Raw genomic sequence first — 23,775 nt, 5'->3', positions numbered from 1 at the left:
TTTAAATGATCTTCTTTTGGCTTATGTGGGGATGTAAGGATGTCTAAAATGTCATTTATGGGAATGAACTTTTTTTATGCATAGCCAGCCTTCTATTCTCCCTGCTAGTGTCAGGAAGAGGGAGAACTGGATGTATGACTTTGGCCATCTTGTGGGACCGCAGTCATAGTCTTAAAGATGTGACCCCATAGTTCTAAAGTCTACTAGAGACTTGCAATGATGTGTTCATCTAGCTCAACAGTAGAAGAGGATTGTTATTCAGTATAATAGAGTCTGATTCCTGCCTTTGTGGGGGAATGGTTGATTAACGAGCACCACAAGGAGTGCTTCCCCTCTCCATTTACTTTGAGACCCTAACCCGTACAGCAGAGGTTACAGACTCCTGTCTGCAGGGCCCTGGTGAAATGGGTGTAGGCCTTGTCCAGATGTCCCAGTGGAGCAGCGTCTCCTGTCGTCATGTTAGGACAGGCGTATGTGTAGCCAAGTCAACAACTTTCTCAAAGAAGCCAGAAATACAATTCTGTGTAGATAATTACCTATTTAAAAAATGAGGATAGCCAACTCAAAATATTTTAAAACATCACAGAACAAACAAAACTTTCTATGAGAATTTTCTGCTTGTAGGCTTCCAGTTTTTGATCTTTTACAGTAAAGCTTCCAGAGAGCTGAAAAGTGTCTTAATGGCAAAGTAGAGATTTCTATGACAAAGCTGGTGGATGATTATTAATGAGCACAGCTGGCTAGTAAATAGGAGACTTTGACCTAGTAAATATCCCTTTGCTCAGCTATGGGGTGACAGGTGTTCTTCCTCTCCTCCCGAATAACTCTACCGCCTATTTTACAGGGTTATAAAAGATCAAAATCATAACTTAGGTTTTGTGTTTTCTGTAAACAGAATCTCCGCCAAGAACTTTTAAACAGTTTTATGGTTGTAAGTAACCATTTTGGCTGTGGATCTCTGAAGCTGAACACTGATTTTGTCTCCAAGTTATAAGCCACATCCAACATGAGTGTTGTGTGGTGGGGAGAATGTGGGTTGGGAAAGAGGGTGGAGGTTTTGAGAGTGAGACTAGGAAGGGTAAAAATGGACGGAGTGAAATTAGCATTACTTCCAGCATGTTTTTTCTGTTTACATTGACGGAGTTAAGATAATTCACATATGTTGATTACAGGGTTACCTGTAATAGGGAAAAATGAAAAAAATAACACCGAAATATCCAGCATCAAAAGAATGATTAAGCACATTATGACACTTAAAATATATTATATAGTATATTCAAAAAGAGCTTGTAACAGCATGGATACCTGATTATGCTAAAATGCTAAATGAAAATATGATAAAAATGGTTTGTACAGGAAATTTCAACAATGTTAAAATAAAAAAGATGAATAATGTGCCAGCAGATTAATGCTGGTAGCCTCTGAGTGGTGAAATTATGGTTGAGCAAGCAAACAATTCTTTCTAAATCTTTGTACTTTCCATATCCCTCAAATTTGAACTTTAATACTATGTTAATGATATAGTTTCCATGATATTGTTCCTGAGAGGTGACTTTATAAGTGTGAGTTCCTCACTTCCTTCACCCAGCCGAAAATTATTATAAGCCATTCTAGTTTAATTTCCAATAAATCCTTATAATAATCTGATTTAAATAAAGTGGTAAAATAGGAACTTTAAGTTTCACCCCCAAATTTTACCCTACACTTTTCATTCTGTTTTATACTGCTTTTATGCTTGAAAAGGACATTTAATTATTTATTACCACCCCTTCCTGAACTGTCTTTAAAGAACTCTAATTGAATATTATATATTTGTTCTTTACCAAAAACTGATAATTTTTTTTTTTGATATGTCATTTACTGTATAGCTCCATTCTTCCCATTGGTTATACTTAGGACACATTTCTCCCAGAGTTCAGGATTAGGCAAAAGTTATCTCTCTTGCTGACTTGATCTGTTTCCCCGCTCCCCCCCATTTGTTTGTTTTTGCTTTACAAGCCAGGCTATAAAAGTTATGTAACCCATTATCTTCCTTCTTTAGCCTGATGACTACAAAATTCAGAACTAAGCTTTGGACACAGGTATTGAACTTTTCTCAGTGAGGATTTCCTTATATAATTTTTCTTCCCATTCCTTTCCCCATTCACTGTTGATTTTTATGTCTTATATGTTATATTAATGGCTTAAGTCTGTTAGTATCCAGATTTTTATTGTAAACTGCCTAAAATTCAGTTGGGAATAAGAAGATATAAAAAGATTCAATTAAAATTTAAGAAATGAAAAGGAAAGGCTATCCAATAAAACAAAAAAAAATCAAAACTATGTTTTGAGATAACATGGCATAATCCATTAATTTTTTTGCATTATATTAGCAGGTAAATTATACCTGTTACCTTTTTTCTTTCCCAAAAGGTTTTAGGGATCAAATAATTTGGTCTCTGTGAGAAAATGTGAGGCTGAGACAGAATCCTGAGTAGCCTGTGGGTTTACAGGATGGATGTATGTTCCCTTAAATTGGGAACTGTTAGTAGCTTTTTATTAATGTCATTTGAATACTGAAGACAAAAAAAAAATTAAACCTTTTTAAAAAAGCTGGACTTCACAATTTGTGATAGAACATAAAGGAAAAATTATAGTAAAGGGTCCCCCTCCCCCCCACTATCTAACCAAGGACCAAATTTTAACTCCAAGGCACAAATTTACATTTGCATAATTAGAACAAACAAAATTTCTTTAAAGGAGTTGTTTATGAGATCTTCCTGTTCTAAAATATCACAGTCAGTCCTGAGGTTATACCCTCCCACAGCCCCTCCCGTGGTTTTGGAAGTTTTCAGCATGTGACTAAGCATAGCAGGTTATAATTAACGAGGCTTTTTTGCAGCTCTAAAGTAGTTTAGACCCCAGAAGCTTTTCACTTGCAAATATTAAAATGCGGAACAGCTTCTCTGTTCTTCTGTTTCTACGGTTTCTTTTGTATCAGAGTCTATAATGATTGTGAAAAAGGGACATAAGATAGCAACCCTGACTGATGGACATTAATTTTGTTCACAATATCTGGCATGATATATTGCTTTTATACTTAAGATCCCTGAGTCACTTTTAAATAAAATCCCCAAATTAAGGCTGCATGTCTAATAGAGTTTGCTGTTAGAAAACTATAGTGTACCATTTAAAAAAAATATGTTGGATCCAACTTTTAAAAACATGGTTTCTTTTTATGAACTCATGGAAATAGAGACTCAATCCTTCTGATTACTTACAGCATTCAGATGTTTGCGTCTCAAAGTGATATGGGGAAGTCATTCTGTAGTAATTGGTGAAATACTTGTCAAATTGCAAAGACCATCCATTGTTGTCACCTAAAATAAAAATCAGAGAGCAGAAAAGTTCAAGAAAACAGAAATATTCTGGTGTGTTGGGAAAAACGGTTCTTCTCTTTAAAAGAAACAAGAGATTCTCAGACCTAGTGAGATAAACATCTCTGGGAGCTTATTGACAAATGCAAATTTCTGGGTCCCCCACCTAGAGGTCCTGATTTTATAGGTCCAGATGGGTCCCCAAGTCTCCATTATGGGGACTGTAGGTGATTCTTCAGCAAGTAGTGTTTGAACCACATTTAAAGAAACAGTACTTTCTTAAGTATTGAAATACAACACACTGATCCTAGCATATTAATTATGATTCCCTCAATCTTCTTCTATCATTTAAACTGATGTTTGAGGTATGTCGACATGGATAGACAGTCATGATTGTTAAAGAAAAGAAGAAAAAAATAACATGCCCAGCATGATTGCATTCCATTTTTTTTTCTTTTTAAAAGGGCACTATGGTGTCACATGGATGGTTTTAAGAGGAGTTCTCTTCTGAAGGCTTACCATATTTTCTCATCTATATTTTCTGATTTTGATATTCAACTCCTGTATAATTTAAAAAACCCCACAAGAATAGTAAACGTCTTTCTTTGGGGAGAAAAAAAGAAAATAATTTTTTTCACAAAATTCTTTATGACCTTTGAGTTATTTTTAAACATAAGAGACAATGAAGCCAATCATGTGATAGAATGGACTATGAATGGGGCTGTAGGCACAACTTCTCTGGAGATCTTTGCAGATGGTACAAGCCTTCACCCTACTGGGGGAATTTGAATGTGATCCTTTCCAGAGGTTCTAAATTTTTTTCAGAATGCGGCCAGGACTCTTTAAGGATGCATAAACATATGAGCAGATGATAAAAACTATAAAGTTTATCCTGTTTTTATAAACTAGTATTAAATCTAGCATTGATTTTTTTTTTTTAAAGATTTCACTTATTTATTTGAGAGAGAGTGACAGAGATAGAGAGAGCAGAAGCGGGGAGGAGAGGGAGAAGCAGGCTCCCCGCTGAGCAGAGAGCCTGACTTGGGGCTCAATCCCAGGACCCCAGAATCATGACCTGAGCTGGAGGCAGACACTTAACTGACTGAGCCACCCAGGTACCCCCAATCTAGCATTGATTTTATAAATTATTTCTGCCATGGATGTGTAATTCAAATCTGAGACTTAAATCCAGATATTACAACTTTGTACAGTTGCGTAGATTTGGTGACATGGTCTTGATCATATCCATGGTTCCTCGGTTTACCACAGGCATCTCAAATTCAACATTTCTAAGATGCGGTTCATTATATTTTTCCATATAATCTTGTTACTCCTCCTAAATTCTCTGGATTGGTGAATGGTCCCCACAATCTATCAAACTGCCTGAAACTGAAAGGTTAAATTTCTGGGAATATGCTCATATCTGAAGAAATATAATTCGTATGATTTTCCCCCTTCTCCAGGCTATTTTCTTATTTTTCCACACTCATTAACTCCTCCATGAAGATCATCTTTGGAAAAGGAAAGGTATAGTAACATAAATGCTATTTATACTTGTAAAATTGACTTCCTTTTCTAAAGAAACCCCATGAAAAGAAGAGATTATTTAAACATTGTATTTAAAATATTCTACTTCTTTTAGCATGCATCATTAGTTTTAAAACTTGTCTGTTACAAAAGACTTCAAAATAAAGGTAGCAAAGTAATAGAATGAGACCTCAGTTCAGAGGGAGATAAGTGATGGATGGCCCTCAAGTTTACCAACCGTGTTGGTAAAACCATTATTTTTATTTTTCATTTGAATGCAAATTTTATTTCACAAAAAGACAACATGATTCCTCCAAAATAAAAATCAGGAACACCTTTACAGCTTTCATTCCAACCAGGCAGACGCATTGCGCCTTCCTGTGCCACCACGCTCATCACACATTCACGGCGGCCCTCGCCGCTGGAGGGTTGGGCACCACGAGGCTGCCCGGAAACCTCCGGAGAAAATGCACATTCTAAATCTATTTTCCAGTCAAACTTTCCAGTGAATGTTGGCATTACCCAGGAGGATATGTGAGATATGTGTAAGGCTGAAACTCCAAAGGATCAAAGTGGTTAGCCATCAGACATAGTCCAGTCCCCAGTGTTGGTTAGGCAGGTCTGGAGGGGGATGCCCGGAGGTCAGGGTGGCACTGGTAACTGGCCTGTCCACAAACTCCACAGTGCACAGCTCTGGGCCATTGTCGCCACAGGGTGCACACACTCCAGTTACAGAACCTTGATGGTGTTTGGGGCTGATGTCACCAGGCTGTGCCGTGGCACAAATAGAGTCATCTAGGGGCCCCGCGCTGGCCAGTATTACCTGAGGTTAAAGCCATTCAGCAGGAAACCCCAGCTGGGCACCAGTAACTAGGTGGCCAGGAGCAACATCCTAGAAATAGCAAATACCAGCCATCAAATACCCAGGAACCAGTTCAAGGTGCCTCCCCAGCCTCTGACATCATGAGGATGACTTCTCGAGCACAGAAACAGGAAGAAGGGGAGGAAACTGGAGAGACTGAGCTTGTACAGCCAGAGACTACAAGTTATTGAAACCCTGGTGGATTTTGTGCAGTTTGCTCCTCCTCTGTTCTATACTGGGTTTAGAATGCTTTCATGTTCTTTAGAAGTTGGTAACTCAAATCTATGTTTTCCAGACCTCAAGCAGCTAGGGTTCTTGTTAGAGATATGTTTCTACCATTTGGATGCACGCAAGTGAGACTGGACGTTTGTAGATGCCCGTCTTGTGGGTCTCTAGCGCGAGTTGGGGCAGTTACTGTATCCTGCCTCATGGTTCAGTTTCATAGGTAAAGAGATGATTAGCAGTACTAGTAACCAGTGGCAACAGTAGCAGATGCTTCTCGATCTAGAGCTTGCATGGTGGTGATTTGTCCTCACTCTTGACTCCTGCTTCTATAGCCTTTACAATGATTCTATAAACACCTTCTTCTTTGTATGAAATCTCTTTTTTCTTAAGGGCTCCCCTCCAGACCCCAATCTGGAGTGGTTTCTGTTTCCTTCTCCCAGAAGAGATTGTGGATAAAGACTCTCAAGGATGGAAACATTGGATTGATGATCTGATCTGGTTGGTTTTGAAGATAATGGTAATACTGTTACTATCAGAAAATAGGACGCTCAAAGGTTATGGCACACGGTGACAAAGGAGTTCCTTAAATGATCATTTATGGCTTCCTTATGACACGCCTCTTAGAAGGCTACACTCTGGCAAAGTGGTTGTTATGATAAATCATTAGAATGAAAATGAGGAATTTCAAGGGTTATGGAATAAGATAGCTATGGAGTTGTCCTGGAGAGATTAAAGCAAGGAAATGATATGCCCGGGGTTTAACATTATCAGTTTGAAAAAGTTCAGAGAACCAGGGGGCTTCCATGACCGCTCTAAGATAATCTTTTATATCTTGTGGTCTCAGAGTTGATGTAACCTCGAATCAGGTAGAATCTGATCCAATGGGTTACCAAGTTTACAGTATAAGCCTAATTCATGTGTAGTTATCTCTTTTAAGTGAACATTAGGACCCTGGTTTGGAAGGAGACCCTGTGAACTGTGATGGGACATTTGAATGTGTTGAGTTGAATTTGAATACTCTAAATCCTTAGCCCGTGCAACCTCTCCTGTCAGCAGAAGCAGCTCCCTTCCCCTGTCCCATGAGGTTGGCTGTAGTTTGTGGGAGACATGTGAGTTACTTTACTTGAGGTGAATAACTTGTGAAGTCTCTCCAGGCCCCACACTTTGAGCATTCTTCTTTGACCCCCAGCCTATTATAAGCACATCCCAGAAGCCAAGGACAAGTTGGACTTAGAAAGTGAAGACTGACATACCAAAAGATTTTGCTCTTTTAGATAAGCAGAAACCCAAGGAAATTGTGCAGGAGCAATTTCTGAGCGTGCTAGACCAGGAGGAGAGACTATAACTTGGATTGGGCAAAGTTCATCAATACAGGTTTCTGGATTCAGTGTGCTAGCTCAAGCAGTAGTTTGCCAGATTGTTGACTGAATCCAGACTCAATGTTACCTTAGGCTAAATAAAGTTGAGAGGGTAATCCTAAGTGGTACTGATTGAGTCACCGAAGGGGTAGATCACAACGAACATGGCTATTGCGTTGTAGAGCTGCAATGGACCTGTGGTGGATACTGTAGATTGACTTGCTCAACCTCCATTCAGTTCCCCCTTCATTGGTGTGTTCCTGGAAAGCAGAGACTGAAAAGCTTACAACAACATCTCTCATCTCCTTCACAGCCAGGATGGGGTGCACTCACACATATTTTGGCTGCTAGAAGAGAAGTAGAGATCATTTTCCTGCTGGTATGTCTAAAACAGAGACATCATGTTAAGAGGCAATCACGGCAGCGGCAGGGCAATTTGGGTACCAGCAGCTTTGTGGGTGCAAAGAGGCAGTTGTGTTAGTGGTAGGGGCATCAGGATCAGCAGTGGTGGTGGTAGCCACTGTCTCAGTCTCTGGGTTGTAGCTAGGTGGTGTGCTGTTGGATTCAATGACACCAAGGGGAGCTTTGCGGACGCCCAGTCCCAGCCAGACTGAGAATTTTGTAAGTATCTGATTTCTGCTTAACATACCTAGAATGGGTTCTGTTTTATGCATTAAAACCCTGATAGATACAGAGACCCTTTGAATTATTGGATTAAAATGTGGTTTAAGTGTGATTGGACATTTACAGCATTTGGGGAGCTCAAGTGGAATCTCAAGAGTAAGAACAAGGCAGTGCATTTTTTCTGAAACTGAGCTTCATTGTAGTTTAGTTTTGTGGTCTTGCTACAGAAATGATGACACTTTTCAACATTTTTCTTCATCTCCCATGTGGGTTCTGGGGACAGGGTCAGGAGCCTTACAAAATGTTCTACTCTTCTGGGCTCCAAAGTTATCTATTTGTATCACTTCTTGGCCTTTTGGCTAAGATTGAGTGCAGAATTTTCTGTTTGTTTCCTTGCCTGTCAGGTTTTGGTTTAGGGCATTGGCTTGTCCCCCTTTCCTGGTTTGGCTGTGTTTGTTGGCTTTTTGGCAAGTTTTTATTTTTAAAAACTTGGTTCATATCTTTAGATATAAGAAAGGAGAATTTTGTGAGAGATTTTGATTCCCCCCTTTTATTTTATTTAAAAAAATTTTTTTTAAAGATTTTATTTGTTTGTTAGAGAGAGAGAGAGAGATAGAGAGAGAAAGCACAATCAGGGGCAGGGGCAGAGGGCAGAGAGAGAAACAGGCTCCCCTCTGAGCAGGGAGCCCAATGTGGGACTTGATCCCAGGACCCTGGGATCATGACCTGAGCCGAAGGCAGACGCTTAACCATCTGAGCCACCCAGGCGTCCCTTGATTCCCCCATTTTAGCAGAGAAATTGAATATTAGCACCTAGCACTGAGAAAACTTGTGCTTAGCAAATACCTACTATACTGTAGTAGGTACTTTATTTTGTCCACATAACTCTATCTGATCATTATTGTCATTTCCATTTACAGGTGGAATTGCTTCTAAGAAGTTTAAGTGAAACATTACTAAAAATTATTAAAGAGTTAAAATAATAAAATTATTTTCACATTCTCTTTTCTAAGTCAAATACATGATTTATCAGTTGATAGTCTACCTACAGAATTCCAACTTTTGCGTGATGTCAGCTTTAAATAGTTATTACTGTTTACTACCTATTTTTCTGTTGTCTATTTCATTTCCATTATTGAGGCTCTTACATCAGAATTGCATGAGCTATACAAAGATTCATTAAAATAACAACCAGAAGTAGTTATTAACTGAAATTTAAGTTCATTGCTATTGTTACTTATGGAATAAGTGAGAGCATTGTAAATCATTAAAATATTACTAAAAATTAATTTAAAAAACAAATTAATTTTCATATTTATGTAATGATTTTTATATATTTATAAATGTTATAAATAAAACAAGTAAGATAAGTCATTTGGCTCTGGCTATGATGAGGCATTAATTATTTTTATAAGCAAGTTTGTTGTGTATCTACAGAGCAAGGGAGGAAGTGGTTTGCAAAGGTCTGAAGAATTTCTCCTTGCAGGCTGCCAGTGCTTTGTTGGTTTTGTAGGAGGGGGATGTACACACCCCATGTTCATGTTCACGTTCTGAGATATCCACCCAGACCTCAGAAAACAGCAATGGAAATCAGGTGAGGTGACAGCATTCCAGAACACAGGGCTGTTTCTGTGGTTAGTGTTTCACTGCTGCTAGGAAATTTATGAGATTAGGGGGTTGGGTCAGTGCCAGTAGATGTTGATTTTCATTCACTCTGGTTCTTAGCAGGCCCTGTATTGAACTGAACTTTTACAAATGAACTATTTCAATGTGCTGCATTTTTACCATTAACTTACAGTGCAGTGCTTGAAATCACGGGTTTGGGGCCCTGTGCTAATCCTTGGTCCCTCACCATTGCTCTCTAATTTAAGGGGTTCACTGTATATGGCCTTGGCTGCAACATTTAGGTCCAACAAATTCACAGAGTGTAGTTATTTATGCTGCTTCTCTTTTCTTTTTCTTTTTTTAAAGATTCATTTATTTGGGGCACCTGGGTGGCTCAGTGGTTAAGCAACTACTTTCAGCTCAGGTCATGATCCCAGGGTCCTGGGATCGAGCTCCGCATCGGGCTCCCTGCTCAGCAGGGAGCGTGCTTCTCCTTCTCTCACTCCCCCTGCTTGTGTTCTCTGTCTCGCTCACTCTCTCTTTCTTTCAAATAAATAAATAAAATCTCGGGAAAAAAAGATTTATTTATTTATTTTAGAGAGAGAGCGAGCAGGAGTGGGGGGGTGGGGGTGGAGAAGGGCAGGGAGAGGAAGAGAGAACCTCAAGCAGACTGCCCTCTGAGCACGGAGCCCTAGACAGGGCTCAATCCCAGGACCCTGAGATCATGACCTGAACTGAAACCAAGAGTTGGACATTTAACTGACCGAGCCAACCCAGGAGCCCCTCTTTTCTTTTTCTTAATCTTATTCCTTTCCTCTCCCTTTCTACCTTATTGTACCTCAACACAACACACACACAGAAAAAAAGGGAGTGAAAGAAGAGGAGAAGAAGAGGTGATATCAGGATAGATGTGGGGAATTTTAGAATGCAGAAGGAAGCGGGATAAACCTGCTTATACTTCCCCAAGATAGAACATACCTTTTTCCAGGGAGATCTTTTTTTCAACAGCAACATCTTCAAACACACAAGCTTTTTAGTAATTAGCTTTTACCTTCCCTTCCATCTTCCCAAAGCATTTGCTTCTTCCCACCCATTACTTCCTCCCACCAGAAGGCAGGAACATAGAACATAGGAATTGTAGCCAAAGTTGCAAAATTGGAAACTTAGCATTTTTAAGAAAACAGCTTTTGGTATGTGTGTTTCTATATTTTAATTCCTTCATTTTTAAGGACGTGTGGGGCAGTGAGCAGAATGGTTTTTCATACTTGAGTAATGATCCCCCTGAAGTTTGATTCTCTGATTTTTCTTGAGGTATCCCAAGGTAGCGTAATGAGTGCTGTCCTCAAAGAACACTGTGGTAGGGGTTATGGGTTCCTATGTGTTAGTATTGCTGCATGAACAGCATTGATGACAGATATATATGTTTACTAAAAAAGTGATTTTTCTAGCTAAAAAATGATGTAATGATGCTAGTGTTAAAAAGGAGACAGCAGGCCCCAAATGGTGTCACTGGTGCTAATCCCCACATCAGCAAACCGAGACTTAATACCTAACCTAACGGCAGTCTTAACTCCCCAGGAATGTGACCTTTAACCAGCCAACCTGAAATTTCCCGGTTAGCACTAGGAGGTAATCTGCTGATAACCCCCTTCTGTTTCTCTTAGGAGGGCAACCTTGCCTAAAACAATGCATTCTTTGTTAATAATTTCCTTTTTTTGGTTCCCCCTCTGCCTTTAGAAAACTTTTCTTTCTTTTTTTTTAAATTTTATTTATTTATTTGAGAGAGAGAGAACATGAGCGGAGGAGAGGGGTGGAGGGAGAGGGAGAAGCAGACTCTCCACTGAACAGGGAGCCCAATTCAGGGCTCGATCGCAGGACTCTGGGATCATGACCTCAGCCAAAGGCAGACGCTTAACCGACTGAGCCACCCAGGTGCCCCTAGAAACATTTCCTTTTCTATGGCTCAACAGAGCTTCTTTCTACCTGCTAGCTTGGATGCTGCTTGATTCATGAATCATTAAATAAAGCCAATTTGATCAATTTATTCAGTTGAATATTTGTTATTTAACACAGTGTGGATAAAAATTAATGACACAGACCAAGAAAAATCTGGTGTGCATGCTGCATGGGCTCAGTAGATGTTCGCTGAGTGAATGAATGAATGAATGAATGAGGCTCTATCCTCAAACACACTTCAGAGAAAATCCAGTCTCTTCTTCTACAGTAAAATTTGGGAACTGGGGCACTTACCGAAAACACAGTTTTCCAGTCTCTTCCATTGGACATTCTGATTTACGTGGTCAGTAGGGGGTCTAGGGATCTATATTTTTCATAGGTGTCCCAGCTGAGTCTTAGAGCCAAGGTTTGGGAGAACTGCATTAGGAAATTCACCCCGGTCAGCTACAGCCCTTCCCACATGTGGTGGAACACAGCTCGATTTTGTAACAGAAAAATCCTGTCAATCAGAGGAAGCATATTTCTTTTCCTTTAGCAAAATTGCTGACTGTTAATAAATAATGAGTAGTCCAAACACTTAAATAAGACTAATGCAAGTGGTCCCTCATTTAAGGGCACGTTGCTTATATCTTTCTTATTATACTTACTGTAATCTGTTTCATACTATGCTTATTTATATGTGTATTTTATCTCCTTATGAGAGTATAGTAGGAAATAATCTTAGAAACTTAAGCATTTTTTATATACTTCAGTGACTACAGAGTACTTTTTAGCATATTTAAAATGTGGTATAGGAAATACTAAAACATTATTTCGCTTGCACCAAGTGTTTGTTATAATTTAGTTTTATGGAAAACTGGATTACACATCAATGAGAATTCTGGACAAGGCACCTCTCCCGCCCGTGTTCTCAGATTCTCCTGGCACTGGTGTGGGGTGCGGGGCAGGGGTGGAGGTTCAAGGGATGAGGTCTGGACGTGAATGGGAAAGGCCCAAGTTTCTTTTCTTTCTTCTTTTTTTAAAATATGTTTTTATTTATTTTAGGTAGGCTCCATACCCAACATGGGGCTTGAACTCACGACCCTGAGATCAAGAGTTGCATGCCCCACTGACTGAGCCAGCCAGGTACGCCCCAGGTCCAAGTTTCTTGAATGCACTAAATTGCTATGGTGCTATTATCAGGCTTTCCTCAAATAGTTTCCTGGGTTTCTCCATGAGAAGAGAGCTCTGTGGTGAAATATGTTTAGAAATACTGCGTCCTATATCTCCACTTAGGATTAATAATGCATGCTGGCAGGAGGAAAGGAGAAGTCAGGCATTAAAGAAATATCTTGAATTTTGTTGAATTCTTGTTATAAGACGCCATACATTTTGGAAAGTGTTTGCTTTTGCATTTGCATAAGAAAGAGTATGCCTAGATCACTGGTTTTCAAAACGTAGATCCAGGACCAGCAGCATCAGCATCACTTGGGGACTTGGAAGAAAAGCATATTCTTGAGCCACACTCCAGGGGCATTGAATCTGAAACTGGAGATGGGGCCGAGCCATCTAGGTTTTAACAAGCCTGATCTGCTGGCCTGCTCAAGTTTGAAAACTGCTGCTGTGCACTGATTAATCACTTTCTAGGTGTTCTGAATATGGCAATAAAATTGTCTATGCATGGGAAAGTGAATCATTTCAAAATGTTAATGAGTGTGGGGTGCCTGGGTGGCTCAGCCGTTAAGTGTCTGCCTTCGGCTCAGGTCATGATCCCGCGGTCCTGGGATTGAGCCCCGTGTGGGCCTCCTTGCTCAGTGGGAAGCCTGTTTCTCCCTCTCCCACTCCCCCTGCTTGTGCTCTTTCTCTCGCTGTGTCTCTCTCTGTCAAATAAATAAATAAAATCTTAAAAAAGGAGATGTTAACGGGTGTCATATTCATCTGCTGTGTTCGTTAAACGCAGATTTCTGGGCTCCTGTACCACCTACAAGTTCAGCATTTCAGAGGGTGGAGCTCAGAACTCTAGCGCCTCTCACCAGCCCCCAGGACAATGCTGCAGCTAGTTCTGAGACCTGGCTTCCCAAAAGTTCGCACAGATTTGCAGGAGCCACTCCTTTGATATTTGGGTTTTGAATAATCAAAAGTTAAGGGACTTGAGTCTCTGAGAGGAGGCCAGAACAAAGGAGGATATAAGGATGCTGCACTGAACGGTCTTGTCTTTTGTTCAAATGAAGGCGTTAAGTCCCATGGGTTACAGAGCATACCTGCTTATTGACTAATGAATGAATAATTTATAAAGTTTGGATTTACGTAAAGTGGGGCATTCCTGATTCTTAGACATTTACTCAAGTCTCAGCACCCATTCTTGGGATATATGGAGAATCTTTTTCTCAGAAAGTAATGATCCCCAAAGTAAAGGTGCCCAGGGCCATTAGAATAAACCTTTGGACCGCTGGCTGGCCAGGCAGAACAATTCTCCCAGCTAACTATGTGACAATAGTAGTTTGCTGGAAAGAATGCAGTAGCCTGTTTGTAGGCTTTTAATACCTTTGGACGCAACTCTGAAGAAATTAAGGTGTGTGACGTTATCTTGGGCCTATTTTAAAGGAAATTAAGGCCACTAAAGAAACTGTCCTTTGTGGCCTATCTAGTAGGAAGTGCTCTGAGATGGAAGTTTTGGTGAAGTTAACCCAAACATTGTTAAACATTGTTGGATAAACAGTGAGGTTAAATTGAGGTTTGTCGGGAAGCCTGGGTGGCTCAGTCGGTTAAGCGTCTGCCATCAGCTCAGGTCATGATCCCAGGGTCCTGGAATCGAGTCCCGCATCTGGCTCCTTGCTCAGCAGGGAATCTGCTTCTCCCTCTGCCTGCAACTCCCCCTGCTTGTGCTCTCTCTCTCTCTTTCTCTGACAAATAAGTAAAATCTTAAAAAAAAAAATGAATTGAGGTTTGTCAAGCAAAGGGGGAAAAAAAGAGAAGAGCAAACCAAGAAACAGACTCTTGACTGTAGAGAACAAACTGATGATCACCAGACGGGAGGTGGGTGGGGATGGGTGAAATAGGTGATGGGGATTCAGGAGGGCACTTGTGGCGATGAGGACCAGGTGTTGTATGGAAGTGTTGAATTACAGGTGTTGAATCCATACTACACTGTATGTTAACTAACTGGAATTTAAATAAAAGCTTAAAAAAATAAACTGAGGTTTGTCTGTATAGAAAAGTCAAGGGTTCAGCTACTTAGGTAGTGCCCATTCTATTTTGAGAATAAGAGATCGAAAACCACGTATTTTTGAGCATACAATGCATGCTTGTATATTAATACATACTCATGACCCATGTCACTTTTCCTCTTGCATTTTTAACCTTAAAAAAGGTACGTCACCAACTTTAAGTGGAATATTCTAAAGTGAGAAGAGCTAAGTTCTACATCAAACTTCCTGGCATTGCCATCATTCTGACACCTGGATAAAAAGCTGTATTTAGGAAATGAAGAAATATTTGATGTTCCAGAATTTTCAATTCAGGCTCAGTTACAAATTAAAGGAGTCCTTGAATACACTTCAAACGTTCTTAACATCTTTTTAAAATTTAAAAATATATGTTATCACCATCACACTCGTAAATAAATACTGTGTATCTAATTCTCATAGGTTAGGAAGTGTCAAGCCAGTGACAGGAAAATATTTTGGGGTATTAACGAAGTTTTTCTTCCCTTGAATTTTTTGCATTCTCTGTCCTTTTACCTACAGCAGGCAGCTAAATTTTTCCACTTTCATTGCCTTGGGGAAAGGACAAGCAGAAGCTTGCAGATAACAAAAGGAGTCAAATTCTTAGCAATTGATTTTCAAAGGCCTATATTTGAGCATTGAGATTTGGAAAAACAAAAAAGGAGGGCGGGCTTTGCTGTTCCTCATCTGCACAAGATACCTGGACCAGAGAAGGAGAGAATGGAAGGGTCTTCTTGCCCTCCCTTCTCCCTAGGCAGCAGAATCTGGGGGAAACCAGAAACTCCTTACCTTCATTACATCTGCAAAGACCTTATTTCCAAATAAGGTCACATTCTGAGGTTGTAGGTGGACATGAATTTTTAGCAGATACTAGCCTACTACACCACTCAAAATGTATTAGAAGAGATTTCTATTTCCCCTGTGGATGATAGAAATACTAACATGGAAACAGAATAACAAATGTCTTCATCTTTTTTCCTGTAGACATCCTTTTCCTCTGCTAAAGTGAGGAATGTTCAAAGAATCTACTAAGGGGGGCACCTGGGTGGCTCAGATGGTTAAGCGTCTGCCTTTGGCTCAGGTCATGATCCCAGGGTCCTGGGATCGAGTCCCGCATCGGGCTCCCTGCTAGGCAGGGAGCCTGCTTCTCCCTCTGCCTCTCTCTCTCTCTCTCTGACTCTCATGAATAAATAAATAAAACATTAAAAAAAAAAGAATCTACTGAGGGATGGTATCAGAGCTTGGGTCCTTATGGTAGAGTAATTCAACTTGGCTCCAATAGGGGGATGAGGTGGGTTGATGTGACTTCGACGGAGAGCCCTCTTTGTATGACCATCTGCTTATAATACAAAAGAAGGAATGCTAGCAAATTTCTAATCTGGAAATGCAGAGTTCTTTTTATTTTTATTTTTTTAAAGATTTTATTTATTTATTTCAGAGAGAGAGAGAGAGAATGAGAGATAGAAAGCACGAGAGGGAAGAGGGTCAGAGGGAGAAGCAGACTCCCTGCTGAGCAGGAAGCCCGATGTGGGACTCGATCCCGGGACTCCAGGATCATGACCTGAGCTGAAGGCAGTCGCTTAACCAACTGAGCCACCCAGGTGCCCCAGAGTTCTTTTTAAATAAGAATCTAGAGGTAGTGAATAAATGCCATAGTATCTGAGAATTTGATTCTACTTTATTATTTCATTTTTACTACTGAGTTAGTACTCAGTTTAAAATGGACATAAATGATTTCTCGGTGAAGGTTTCACCTTTTTCTAATCCAATTCCCTCAGTATTTACCCAGATGTATTCTCCCAAGTATCTGAGAGTTTTAGCTGAAAAAGCGAAAGGTCCCACTTTTTTTTGATTTGTCATTCTTGCAACAAATACTGCTCTAATGATTCCTGAAGTTTTTTTTTTTTTTTTTTTTTTGGTCCCTAGCCTTGTTTGATCGCATCTGTGACAGTTCTGAGAAGAAAAATGGGTTAGTGATACATGGCAAAAACATATGGAAAATTGTGTGGGAATATATCAAATGGTATAACTCAGGGGAAAAATTGTTCATTTTCATATTGAAGCTTATCAGTAAGGATCAAAGTTATAAAAATGGTGCAATTGATTTTGACAAATGTGTGTCTGTATATGTCTATGAATTCTGTATTGCCCAAATATTTTAGGAAGAAAGGGATTTTTGTGAATGCAGTGGAAAACTTTAAATCTATTGCTTTTGTTTGCATTATGTCCATGAAAAATGTTCAGTGAGTAGATGTGTTATATTTTTTATACTGAGACATTTTATTTTATTTTTATATTCAGTAAACTATCCCATTATCGAGAAATTATTTTTTAAAAGAAAACTGGGAATTCAATAGCCAAATCAGAGTGCTTCTTTAAAATGCCTGTGATAATACAAAGGTTGTATTTTTTTTTCCAAATATATTTAGTTCATATTCCAGTTCAATACATGAGGAATCAGTTTAATTTATTTAATGGTGTTTCATTTTCTTGGTGACTCTGCTAAATTTTATTACTACTATTTTGATTTGACTTACTTTTCTATTTTAATAATTATTATTAGTGTCAATGTTAAGTAGCTTGGAGGTATGTTTTTGGATATATCTTAAAAGTTCTAATTAAGGAAAAGTAGTCCCCTTCCATTACAAAAAATTTTTTTATTTGGCAATATGCTGTTAAGTCATAAATGATCCCTCTAAAATTGATTTTTAGCTGTGGGTTTTTCTTTAATTTATATGTTAAGATACTGTATTTTATGTGATTATAAATATATTTAATGATACTTATTCAAATATGCATGAGATTTACATATTTTGAAAAGAACCAACTTTCTGACTTAATTTAATTGGCATTAAACAGAATATAAACATGAATATCTTAAAAATGAACAGCCAGGGGAACACAAATTACCCAGATACTATAAAATGAGAAGAAGGAAAAAAAAACAACCCACAGCTGGTGAAGGGGATTCGGTAATAAGATGCAAGAGAAATAACTGCATTTCATCATTTTTATCACCCGGGCCCTAAAGGTGGTGGTGAAATTCTGTTATCCTTCCTGGGATGTCCTAGCCTACTCACCCATGGACAGCAACAGCGTGTCAGCTGACCATGGTTGAGGTTTTGACCAGAGTTCAATTTTTTTTTTAATATATGTATTTCTAGATGACTGCAACCAATGCAGTGTCAGGGTTTCTTACAGAAACGAACACATTTGATTATAATGATAATGGAGTTTGTTAGCAAATGAGCATGCTGGCATACCATGGAACACTTGATTCTCGTTTATTTCTACTGATGTTACTATTTCACGTGTATTCCTTATTTTCTGCTCGCTTGGGTGTCGGTCAGTGGTTCTCAAAGTGTAGTGTGCGTCGGAATGACTTAAAGAGCTTGCAGAAACATTGTTCAGCCACTGGCTGAGTTTCGGATTCACCCGGGCTGGTCTGGGGCCTGAGAACTTGCATTCTTAACTTCGTGGCTAATGCTGAGGAGTTTGGTCCAGAACTACACGGGGAGATTCGCTGGTCTAGATGAATTTCAGGAGAGATATACTTCTTTTCTTTTTTAAAAAAAGATTTTATTTATTTATTCATAAGAGACAGACAGAGAGAGAGAGAGAGAGAGGCAGAGGGAGAAGCAGGCTCCCCACTGAGCAGGGAGCCCAATGCGGGACTCAATCCCAGGACCCTGGGATCATGACCTGAGCTGAAGGCAGACACTTAACGGCTGAGCCACCCAGGCGCCCAAGAGATATATTTCTGACATAAAACCAGTAATAGTTTAACATAGTATTTGTTACATAGACATGTTTTCATAAGAAGAGATTATGATTTCACCCATATTTCCAAAACTAGATTTGAGGGTTTTCAAATGTTGGCAATGGTGAATAAAGGAGGTTTTAAAATAGCATACTCTTTTTGGTCTAATAAAAACATTTTAATATTAATTGCTTTTCAAATGTCACTTGTATTTTTAATTAGTATTTTTGATTAAACAAAATGCTGTTCATTTTCATATGCCAAGATTTAAGGTCTTTATATACATCTATAGCTAGAACTTGAGTTATTTCATCTGTGACCTGAATATTTTATTTTTATGAATGAATTCCCTGCTCATGTCAGAGGTCCTTAAGACAACAAATTAGTAAAACTTTCAGAACAGATTGCTTATACTATTTTGACTCAACTTGTTTCACACTTCCCTTCATACATACAGACCAGGATTTCCCTGTTTTGAAGTCCAGTCAAATATAAGCAATTCCTGGGATCGAATTAAAAAGATGTAAACTCGAGAGTAACTACTGAATATAGGGGTCAATAATCTGATCTGCACAGATTGATTCCCTGATAGATAGATAGATAGATAGATAGATAGATAGATAGATAGATATATGTAATTCACTTAATTCTCACAACAAATTTATTATTCCAATCTCACAAATAAGGAAAATGGGACTGAGCCAAAAAATGATTTGCCCAGGCAGGTAACAACATACAGAAAGAGGCACTTCTAGGATCTGAGCCTGAGCTTTCTGATGCCTGGTTGAGGAATCTTCCAACAATTCTGTTTCTATTTAAAGAGAAATCAAAGAAGGTAAGGAAAAGTCATTATTGTTGTGATTATTTTTGTAAACTACTGACAATATAATAATTTTACACGAGTGAATTCTGAGTGCTAATTGGGGGAAATTGATTCCAACTCAGGATTAAATCGTTTTTTAGGAGATTTCTGTTTTAGTCAATGACAGGGATTAGGAATCTTTTTTGCCTTTTAAAAACTATAAAACCTTTTGCAAAGGTTTGATGTTATGGATACTTTTTATTGAAAGTCTACATGTGCACAAATATACAGCATTTTATAGTTTCCAGGGAATTCACAGAACCCCCTGAAGATTTTCTTTCTTTTTTTTTTTAAAGATTTTATTTATTTATTTGACAGAGAGAGACACAGCGAGAGAGGGAACACCAGCAGGGGGAGTGGGAGAGGGAGAAGCAGGCTTCCTGCTGAGCAGGGAGCCCGATGCGGGACTCGATCCCAGGACCCTGGAATCATGACCCGAGACGAAGGCAGAGGCTTAACGACTGAGCCACCCAGGCCCCCCCCGCCAAGATTTTCTTGAACCTCAGAGTCTACTTACAATAAAATACAAGCCACTATTCTGGGATACACAGCCCAAGGGTGCAGTAGGGGTGGCAGGTATCTATTGAGTGCCACATAGAAATTAAAAGCAACTGCTTGGGTTTTTTTCTTTGGAGGTAAAGATATTAAAATCTATTTAACAACCAGTTTATAAACTTAATGAGGTGAGCGAAATGATAATTAAAGTCTAATTTATGAATATTGTGATAGACTCCGTTTGAGAGAGAAAAGAATAGAGGAAAAGACAAGCATGAAAGGGAAGTTGAGAGAGAGTGAAAAAAGGGATGGGGACAGTTATGGGGGCAGAATGGAAGTGGGGAGACACATGGAAACGATAAGATGGAATGAGAGAGAATGGCTCTCAGATCCAGAGAGCTGAATAAAGACTGGGAGGGAGAAAAAGTCAAAGAGGTGGAAAAAGAAGAAACCATGATGGGTGGATACATCTCTAACCCGACTTTTATTCCGATTGGTATTGTTTTCACAAGAGTTAAGTCCATCCTTGTCACCAGAACTCAAATTCTAAGTATAAAGGAATAGGCCTTAATATTTTCTCTGTTGTATTCTCTCTATTAAAATTCACCAAGATAATTAATCAGGATAACTAACATAATTAAGGTGCAAATCTACAAATCTACACAGTTTACCTTCCCCCCCCCCCCAATAAACTATAATTACATTTTCAGGAGATGTGGGAAAACTTACCCACCTCCTGACTATCCCATAATCAATAGGATACACGTGCACCCACCGACCCACACACAGGCACACACACATCTACTTGTATGAACATGTAACTACAAAAGCAAGCGTATGGAAAAATATCATTCCTTCAAATATGAGCTGCTGTTTCAATAAGTAAATAGACAAACCATGGTTGTTCCTAGAGATATTTAAATTGTTTAACTAACAGGACTTCCTAAAGTCACCACGTGGGGACTCTGAGTCACTGAGAGTTAATATCAATGCTTGTGGGAAAAGCAATCATAATAGCACCCGTGGTAGAATTTGCAGAAGAGGCTGCAGTCCCTGCCTTCCCTCTGCGCAAGCCCCTGGCAGTGTGCCTTTGCAGCCCCTCTTAGCAGGGGTAGGGGCCCATTTGACCCCTTGAAACATGGCCGACCTTGTGACTCGCTTCGGCAAGGACGTGGGGCGAGTGCGCCGTTTTTGAGCCTAGGTGTCAAGAGGCCTTGTACGCTTCCAGTTCACTCCTGAGTGCCATGTCTCTACTGCGGGAACAAGCTTGGCTTGACCTGCGGGAGGACCACTCTGGAGCTGAGTCACTCTGGTTATCTCAGCCGAGGTCCCAGGCATGACGACAAAGCTGATCCACAGATAACCGCAGATGCCTGAGAAAGTCCAACTGAGCTGAGTTGTTGACCCACCGAATGGCCAGCGAAATAGATGATTACTTCTTATGTCACTAAGTTTGTAATAATAACAGCTCACTGATACACAACTTAACATTTACTGAATGCTAATTAGGTGTCAAGTACTGGGCTGAGCATCTTAGATACAGGATCTCATTGAATCTTTTGAAGACTGGGTGGTCACAGATCCTTTTATTATTCTCATTTCACAGAGCAGAAAACAGCCATTTTAACCCTCTTCATAGCCAGAACTGAAGTCCAGATCTCCCGAGCCTGATCTCCACATCTGAATTTGCTGGATGGTAAATCCTGAGAAACTTGAGTAACTAAGTATCACGGTGAGGATTGTTACTTTTGTTACTTGGTTTCTTTAAATTTAGCACTCAAGCAGGAACTCCCAAGCTTTTTTTTCACTGAGAAACTACTTTTGGTGGCAAATTTCCTGTTGCACGAAGTTTTTTCCTGCTTCCTGCCAACATTTCCACTGGTGGGAAGCCCTGAAGCCACTTTCTCTATCTGAACTGCTCGCAGCTTGAGAGTGGCTGGCAGTGGGCAGAACACTGTTTTCTTTTCTTCTTCTTTTTTTAATTTGTTCAGTATTCAGGTATTTTAACAAGATAGAGTATATATTTTTATATTACATATAAAATTTTATATTTATATATACTTGTATCTAATATATATTTAATTATAATCACGCATATATATTTAAAAATATATTTTTAAAGAAGAAAACACATATGTATAGCCATCCAAATCAAAGGCAATTTTAGCTTAAGCTCACCAGTTTAGAAAGTGTGTTTTGAGTTAACCTCCACCATCTAGAGACAATGTTCCAAACATTGAAGAGTTAACTCCTTCAAAGTCGTGCCTTAAAAAGTCTCTAATACTTCAGGGAGTGAAGACATCAAGTCCTCCTCAATGTATTATTTAGACAGCACTTCAAATCGTCATGCCTGTTTTTGTCCTCCAAAAATAGTACCTTATTTCTCCATGAGTGAGAAATCTTATTATATTTACATTATTAACCAAAGCCCATTTTCCTAGTGAGTCAAATCCAGCCAACTGAAGTTCTTTTATACATTTGTGTTTTTGAGGCTTCAGAAATTTGAACAAAATTCTAACCCAAAGCCAAGTTTTCCAGATATTCTTGCTGGCTGGAAGCCCTACTTGTTGGCTTTACAAGATTATAAATATGATTGTTGGTTAAGTAATAGGTAGGGAGGACTTAATTGTTTGTTCTTTTCTAGGAGGTCTCTTTTGTCCTTCAGAACTGTAGTCAGCAAAAGATAAGAAAGGGCAATAGCCGTTAACACTTAACTAGCACTTGCTGTATGCCTCTTTCTTCTAATCTCTTACATATAATCTTCCCAAATTCAAAGGGTCAGTTTCCAAACCCTTTCCTAACATGAGAAAACGGAGGCAAAGAGAGGCTAAAACACATTCGCAAGACTACATCATTGGTTATCGTTGTACCCGAGTTCAAACCCGGCAGTCTGGCTCCAGAGCCCATATTCTCAGTTTCTACACCCTTCTGCCGGTAAGATGCTCACTGGACCGGTTTGCGGGATAAAAAACTATGTGCACAATCACCACTTTCCTGAAATATTGGCTGTGAGACTAACACATTGAAAAGAATGGATGTTTTAAGCTAATAAAAGAAATGTAAGATGTCCTTAAGTGACATCTATTTTGTATTTCAACTGAGTTTTCTCTTTCCCCTTTTCTCCTTGGGAGATGTGTCAGCGACTTCAGTTCGCTGCGTCCGCCCCGGGTCCGGCGGTGACTACGGGCGGGCGCTTCACTCACCGCAGTTGTCCTCATCAGCCCGGTTGCCGCAGTCGTCCACTCCGTTGCAGTGAAGTAGCTGAGGCAGGCACTTGGTGATATTCCCACAGGGGAAATAGCCGAGGGAACACTCGACATCCTGCCCGCTCCCAGGAACCACTGATGAAGAACGAGGAGAGAAGGTTAATAAAAAAACATTTCAAAAAGTGGTTTTCTCCCAGTATCCTAAAACAGGCTCTCATTCTGTCAGGTATAGATGGGAGCCTCACCTTGCTCACTAGCCTGAGGCCAGCTCTTTTCCAAGAACCTCCATGCTATTGGGACGTTCTTTTCCATGTTCCCAGAAGATGCCAGGAATCTCCTTTCTTTGCCTTTTCTCGTGTTGTTTCCCACGTGGAATGTCACAGATAACCGTCCCCCTGCGGTTGGTTGTGGGAGCAGGACGGGGCGGGGGGGCGGTGGCGTCCCCCCTGCTCCCACAACCAACCCTTCTTTTTCTATGAAATGTCTGCCATACTTTAGAGTTTAACTCAGTTCCTTTCTTCTCTTTCAAAAACCTCTCAGCCAATCATTTAAAAAATCAGGAATTTATTGAGTTCTCAGAATCAAGGTTGGTCTGGTACTAGAGGAAGAACACATAGAGACCATCAGGAAAGTACATGCACCTGCTCACTCACAGATTGGATAGTTCCTATGTGTGAGGCTTTGTGCAAGATTTTGTGCAAACTGCACTGAATGAAATAAAGTTCCTGCCCTTTTC

General features: G+C 39.6%; 1 protein-coding gene across 1 annotated transcript in view; it reads right to left on the bottom strand.

Annotated features, from left to right (window-relative positions):
• RXFP1 (relaxin family peptide receptor 1) overlaps positions 1-23,381 on the bottom strand; it is a 60,269-nt gene extending 36,888 nt beyond the window's left edge. The window contains exons 1-3 of the mRNA XM_027599133.1: positions 23,285-23,381; positions 23,037-23,174; positions 3,261-3,359 (exon numbers count right to left, since the gene is read on the bottom strand). Coding sequence (XP_027454934.1) covers positions 3,261-3,359; positions 23,037-23,174; positions 23,285-23,351 — 304 coding nt within the window. The 5' untranslated portion in view covers positions 23,352-23,381. The remainder of the gene's footprint in view (positions 1-3,260; positions 3,360-23,036; positions 23,175-23,284) is intronic.
• Between the last annotated feature and the right edge of the window lie 394 nt (positions 23,382-23,775).

The sequence above is a fragment of the Zalophus californianus genome, chromosome 2 (genome assembly GCF_009762305.2).
Source record: "Zalophus californianus isolate mZalCal1 chromosome 2, mZalCal1.pri.v2, whole genome shotgun sequence".
Classification (NCBI taxonomy): domain Eukaryota; kingdom Metazoa; phylum Chordata; class Mammalia; order Carnivora; family Otariidae; genus Zalophus; species Zalophus californianus.
This window is presented reverse-complemented; position numbering and strand designations above follow the sequence as displayed.